The sequence below is a fragment of the Mixophyes fleayi genome, chromosome 11 (genome assembly GCF_038048845.1).
Source record: "Mixophyes fleayi isolate aMixFle1 chromosome 11, aMixFle1.hap1, whole genome shotgun sequence".
Classification (NCBI taxonomy): Eukaryota; Metazoa; Chordata; class Amphibia; order Anura; family Limnodynastidae; genus Mixophyes; species Mixophyes fleayi.
The window spans coordinates 95,383,928-95,390,751 of record NC_134412.1 but is presented as its reverse complement, the minus strand read 5'-3'; the positions used below and the strand labels follow the sequence as shown (position 1 = coordinate 95,390,751).

The 6,824-nt window shown below is 45.8% G+C and overlaps 1 protein-coding gene across 10 annotated transcripts in view; it reads right to left on the bottom strand.

Moving 5' to 3' along the window:
* LOC142107208 (protein FAM118B-like) overlaps positions 1 to 6,824 on the bottom strand; it is a 56,873-nt gene continuing 50,049 nt past the window's right edge. For 9 of the 10 annotated variants that reach the window (XM_075190446.1, XM_075190443.1, XM_075190448.1 and 6 more), the window contains 9 exons: positions 6,457 to 6,575; positions 5,748 to 5,842; positions 4,961 to 5,062; positions 3,866 to 3,942; positions 2,975 to 3,135; positions 2,511 to 2,640; positions 1,308 to 1,412; positions 263 to 536; positions 1 to 177 (listed from right to left, as the gene is read on the bottom strand). In XM_075190446.1, coding sequence (XP_075046547.1) covers positions 282 to 536; positions 1,308 to 1,412; positions 2,511 to 2,640; positions 2,975 to 3,135; positions 3,866 to 3,942; positions 4,961 to 5,062; positions 5,748 to 5,842; positions 6,457 to 6,575 — 1,044 coding nt within the window. In that variant the 3' untranslated portion in view covers positions 1 to 177; positions 263 to 281. Of the gene's footprint in view, positions 178 to 262; positions 537 to 1,307; positions 1,413 to 2,510; positions 2,641 to 2,974; positions 3,136 to 3,865; positions 3,943 to 4,960; positions 5,063 to 5,747; positions 5,843 to 6,456; positions 6,576 to 6,824 lie in introns of those variants that run through there. The other variant, XM_075190452.1, reaches the window with a different exon arrangement.

The following is a 6,824-nucleotide window of genomic DNA, read 5'->3' as shown; positions in this document are numbered from 1 at the left end:
GACGATTCTTCACCTTTATACCAAGCGGTGACACGAATCACATTACATTCAGGTGCTGTTGAGGATTTTTCAGTTCGTTATACATTTGGGTGATATATTGTGGTGGTTTGTGCTGGAGTAACCCCCGCGGAGTCTGAGGATTGTGCTGTCCCAGCCTCAGATGATCAACACCTCCAGCTGTGGAAACAAAACCCTCCGTTACTGCGATGTTTGTAGCGGATCGGACGCACCACGTGGCTGACGCTATAGACAGACAACGCACCCTGTGATCTCCACTCGAATCATACGATGTTACTTTCCAGGAGCGGCTGGTGGAACAGGAATCGGTGGAAGCCGAAAGCGTTCAGATCCAAGGACTTGAAGTATCCATCGATAAGTAGCTCCGCCACTGCGCGTCCTACGGCCGGAGCGTGCTGCAAGCCGTGCCCGCTGAACCCGCACGCAAAGTACATGTTTTGCACTGAAGGGTGAGTTCCGATTACCCCGTTTTGGTCATACGTGTTGTAGTCATAATACCCAGCCCAGGCTGATTTGGCCTAAAAAAAACAAAACAAAAAAAAAAAAACCAGTAGAAAGATCTCAGCTTTAACCATCTATTGTCCAGAGATCAGAACTGGATAGCAGCAGAGGGCGGGTCGTGGGGCTGCTCTGTTCAAGCAGCCAATCGGCTCATTTTAATCTCATGAGGCAGATTTGGAGCCTAATGCTATTGGTGCAGACTAGGAGGGCGTGACTCTGAGCACCAATAGGCTCTTTATGGCTAACTACTTATCAGCGTGATGGCCACCAGCACAAACTTTCTCAGTTTGAGGCACCCTTAGGGTCTCCATAATTTTTTTCAAGGCACCACTAAGCCAAAATAATTACCAAGTAGTCCCCACCTTGCATTCCCAGCTTACCACCCTGTGTGATCTCCAAGGCACCCCAGGGCACCGCTGGTATACACTATTGTAGTCTTATAATTAACTCTCTAACATACATGTATTATAATCAGAGAGACTAATCGGTAGATCGTAGTTTGTGCCGAAACATCATTTTTATAAGTGTGTCCAGGATGGAATTTTACTGACAATGGTCATTACGTTTATTTTTATTATAATGTGACGATTGTAGCTGTAAAAACTGTATGTACAGATTTGTGGTCTTTTTAGATTTATTATAAGAAATTATTCTTTTGTATAAAGTTTTTGTCCTATAAGTGCTGGGATTTGTTTGTTTTTTGTTGTAGATTTTTGGATTTACTGTATTTATTTATTTTAAATCATACTATTTTTAAAATAAAATAATTTATTTCAGGGATTACTTACTTTTAAGCATTCGAAAACTGGCACTCTGTGAGCCAGGAGCGGCCAAACCTTCTGCTCAAAATAATCGTGGTCCACGTCCAGATTACTGGGGTCCGGCTCTTCCTCCTGCATGAAGAGGTCGGATAATGAGTTAGTGGGGTGTGTGGACATCCTGTCTCAGGGGCATACTGATAATATGTTACAGAAAGCATTCTAGTGTGCGCTCGTTGGATAATAAACAGACAAAGGACACCACTGCTAGTGGGGTTATACCCTCCTAAACATGACATATTCCCCAGTCCCTTACAATACAACACAATAGAATATATTATATTATATCACACTGTATTAGGTAAAGGGGCGCAGATGACGTTGTGGCAGAAACTGCTCTGAGAGACAGTATTGGGGCAGAGAGGAAAACTCCACGGATCACAGACCATGGTTCAGCTAGGCCGGAGTTATCGCAGATACCTGGATGCCCTCATTCCAGACTTCTCCAATGTTCTGGGAAGATGTGGAAGGGGATAAATGCTCTACCCTCTGTATAGGTAACACCACCGTGCGCCTAGTCTTCCCCCCCCCTAATCACTTTCCTGCAAGACTGGAATATACACCCCAGCACACGGGGACAGAGAGAGACGGTCTTCTTTCCAAAACCCTATTACACTGCTTCCCCGAGGGACAGAGAGGCGCAGGAGGAGGAGAGCCCACGGCGGAAGCAGATGGTAGAGGGCAGACCAGGGTTTCCTCTGCCCCACGACTCACATTGCTAACAAGGAAGGAAGACTAAGAACGCAGGACGTGTCTGTGGCCCTAACCTCTCCTCCAAGGGCACCTACAAACTGATCTCTGTGGTTAAAGGAGGGGGGAGGTTACGTTGGCATAGGAGGGAACTGCCTTTATCTAGGTGACCTCCTGGAGGTGGTACTTAATTATATCAGTCTGTGCCCCCCCCCCCCTTGGCAGAGAAATGGCAGAATCTGATTGGTTGCTATAGACAATTGGTTAGCAGAAAATGCCCGTACTCCAGTAGATAAGTGGGCGCTGTTTAGCGGGTTACACTGAACTCTCCAACAATCCGGGAACTTTCATGTGTAACAAAATCTGTGTGAAGCCCAGCGCAGTAAATAAATCCAACTCTATTATTAAAGATTGTCCACGTTACCCATCTATCCATCGTCATAAGAGATACCGTGACTCCTAGTACGCTCCACAATCACTTACCTCTGGCGGAGAGAGGCCTCCGATATAGTTGCCCCCAAATCCTTCTCTTCTGAAGTACGCCCCAGAGCTGTCTATGAGCAGCGGGCAGTCCATGCCAGGACCGTCCGGACAGTGAAACGTGTAGATGTATCTGGAAGAGATTTATTTTTTTCACGTTTAAAAAAGGTTTTGAATTCTTAATAAGATCTAAGAGATGAACTAAGTCCTGTTCTCGGGTTTCCTCTCGCTCACCCCGATTATCCCACTATACAGAGAAGTCCTGAGGCCTCTACACTAAGACAATGAGGATACAGAGTTACCCAGGGAGGAAGCGAGACTGAATTTATGGACCATGAAATCGTGTTATACTTGGGGGCCACACGGACGTGAATGTGTCGGGATCCTCCTGCTTCTCCGAATGTTTGTAAAACAGACAGAAAACATCCAAAAATCTATAATGACTCTGAAATTAGTGACAGAAATACCTTTTTCTGGGTTCGATCGGAAGTTTAACTTCTTCTATTGACCCCGGACTTCCGACGCCAATTCCGGCTAACTCCGCCACCTTAGAGGACCAGGCGCCGGCAGCGTTAATGACGGCCATACATTCCACCGTCTGGCTCTCCAGACTATTCTGCGTTCTTACCTGGAAAGACAAACCTCCGCTAGTAACGATGGACAAGTCTTTAAGGACAACTCCGCCTGTAGTGGACCTCTCGTAAATCAAGTATTGCCCGAGAATAGCAGGTAGTCGGTGTTCCTGAAGGAGGGAGCAGCGCTCAGCTCCAGGTAATGGGGGGGGGGGGGGGGGATTATTAGTTATCCATGATGGCCATGTTTGATTTATGAGGGGTCCATTAACGGAGGAGCTGTCCTTTAAAGATTCAAGTCAGTCCCCACGTATTATAATGTATTTCTCATTTAACATTACATGGTCTTTTTACCCGTTGTTTGAGGGTGAACCCAATTTCTTTACTTAGCTAACTTAGAAAAAGTTGCTCAGTACAGATATTTTTTTGCTGTCTAGATTATTCTTTGCTGTCAGCCCATACGGGGCAGTAATACCAATATAGGAGATGTCATTTGATCATTTAGTTTCAATTTAGGATTTGTCAAATTAACTTTGTGATCTCGCCATCCTGCGGCCTCCTGTATGTCTGCGACGCAGGTCTCCGTACTCAGACGCGTTGTACAGAACGGCTGCAGGAGATGCGATGTTGCAGCTGTTACATTAGGAGGAAGTGGGTAACGAGTCACATTCACTGCACTTTACATGAACAAACTTGTATTCCATTAAGAATTAGTTTTTGTTCATGGAAACACGGATTAGTAAAAGAAAACAATATTTTGTAAACCGAAGAATCCTCAGGACTTACTATAACCTCTTGGATGGTTTTCATGTTCACAATCTCACCGTCGCCCGTCACCATTTTATCTACGCTGCTGTTGAATCCTGCCGACAAGTACAGAGTCAATGGGAGAGGATGAAGCCAATATTATATAAAACTACAATAACTACAGGCAGAGCAGGACAGGCGGGGCTCTGAAATCTGGATAAAATTTGGGTAAACGCATTACACTTACCCAGGAGTAAAGGGACCAGCAATCTGTGATGGGTGTTGTCTAATAACCCAAATGGTGAATAATCCGTCATCCTACGTTTCGTGCTGAACAATAAACATCATCAAACCAGATGGCCAGAGGTTATGGACACGAATTGTCTATTGAAAAATATTTACTTTTTAAAATGTAGTTCCCACCAGCCCCCTCCTCTCCTCTGTGTTCAGGACCCCTGCTAAAACTTAGCCTCTGATAGAGGAGCTGATGTGCAGAGCTTGCTGTGCGGAGTGTTGTGTCTTGGGTACCCCCCGAAACATCGCTCTGCCAGGGTAATGGGGAAGTCTCAGGGAGGGACAATCGGGGCTTATTAACTCCACAGGCCAGCGTGGTGGGTGGTCAGCCCAGCATAGCAGACCCTGCATATAAGGAGCTTCGTTGTGGATGACATCCGGGGTCCTCCTGGAGCAGAGGGTGGGAGCCCTAAGGAATAAATAATTCAGGGCCGGGGTAAGGGGGCAAATCAATCATTAACTTTAGAAAGTTAAATCATCCTTGATGCATTGCAGCTGGACGTGTGGAATATAACAGGAGACTTTTAACAGGGAGCCCCACAAGCGTTTATACAGCGATAGGAGCCGGCGTTACCAGCGATCCTACATGAACGTTTACTCCCAGATCTCTGGGTCCCCAAGAGAAGACTAATGGTAGCAGCAGAGATTTGTCTCTCTCGTGGGGAACGGTCCTCGGGCTCCCACTGGACTCAGACTGGGATTAAACCATTATCGGAGCAGATTATAATAGGGCTCATCCTGCTATAATACAGTTTGGTTTTAGAAAGACATAGCGGACAGCCGGATCTGCATTCACTTCATGTCACAACGTAGAGAGGCGCAATTTGAGAAGTCACTCACCTACCACCTCTCCATGACAATGTAATACCCCCATAGACAGAGCCTTACGCCGGAGAGCATGGAGCAGGGTCCAGGGGTCAAACCAGCCCTCGTTCTCTAGACCTAATGGAAGTAAAGACCAGGTTAGTAGAGTTCCGGATACGTGTAATAAGGGTGCTGCCAATAATCACTAATCCCAATGCAAGACATCAGCATGAAGTGCACAACACATAGTCTGGACAACCAGCTGAACAGCCACAAATGTTTCCAAACAGCTCAATCAAAATCAGACGGGGTAAAGGTTTCAATGTGGTCATTTTGATCTAAAAACAACTAGATTGGCCAAAATTGCTGCACGTGTCTCCAACCGAAGCTGGACCTCACTACTATGTATTGTCTTTACTGACAGGTGGACAAAGCCGGGTTCTTAAAATCCCCAGAAACACGTTACTTTACATAAAGGTTTGTCCCATAGATTGTAAGCTTGTGATCAGGGCCCTCTTACCTCTCTGTCTGTCTGTATTACCCAGTATTGTTTTATCAGTGTTTGTTCCCAATTGTAAAGCGCTACGGAATCTGCTGGTGCTATATAAATAAATGTTGATAAAGGTGTAATATTCACAAATGTGGGTGATTAAGGTGATAATTGGACGTATTCACCGTGATCCCCATGAATCAGGGCTGTGCATTCAGCAGCCAGTGTATAATTGTAGCTTCACCCTCCGGGGCAGACATGATGGTACTGGTGGCCCTTTAACCATTCAGCCCAGCATGGAGGAAGTGGCACACGGCCCGGAACACATCTCACCGTAACTGCCCAACGCCACATCCTGGGTATTAATCCACGGAAACTTCTTCTGCAGCTGATCCGGCGACATAAGTGCAACTTTGGCTCCTTGTTCCCTGAGGGTAGAAGAACAGAACAAAATGTATCACAACTGCCCCAATCTATCACTTTATTCCACTTTACACTGAAACCTGTAAGTAACTATTACTAAGAGATCACCGCACTATTCAGCTGCATAACCAGTTCTCTTATTATTTATCAAGGGGTGTTTTACTCGTTTGTGCTGTTGTTGTAGTAGCGAGTGGAAGTGCGGCCTGGATGAACTACACAGGCCGCCCCCTCCTCGTTACACAGACGCGGTTATGGGGCAAGAGACGATCTCCTCCCCTCACATGTTTTATTAGTAAGATAAAAGTAAATAATTACAAGGCAATAAATTATCAACTCAACACTGAACCGTGAGTCACACATCGGACTGACATTTAACCTGCCAACGACTGGCTATAAACCTCTGTTTTAGTCTTAGTAAATTCTGAGTTTCTGAGAAAGTAACTTCATGGGAAGAGTGAAGGTAACATACCCTGTTCTGTCTTATAATACTAAGCCCATGTGACCGGTGCCTTCCCCCCACTACTAGAAATACAATAATCAATGCCTGGTCCGCTACCCCCCACCCAATACTAAGCCCATGTGACCTGTGACCTCCCCTCACTGGGCGATAGATCCGCACCTCTGGATTCTGTAGTTTTCCTGCAGGATCTCAGCTCCTTTCTCACTGGCCAGGAACAGGTATCCGGAGGGATTGAACTGGATGTCAACAGGATCCTCATCAGTAACATCCAGATATTCCTGCAAGGGGCCCAGACACTGACTTAGCGGGTTCAATATGAATTATTTTGTCAATGAACATAACACAGGAGAACCAAACTTTGAATGTTCATATTCGAAGTTGCCAACATCCTCCCCCCTCCCCACTGATCCTCCCACAAAACCCCACAGATCAGTTGTTTGTGCAGAGAAATGTTCCAGACTGACTGATTGATATTCCAAATGATTCGGTCAGATATGATGCTTTTCAGTCGTCTCCCACACATAGAA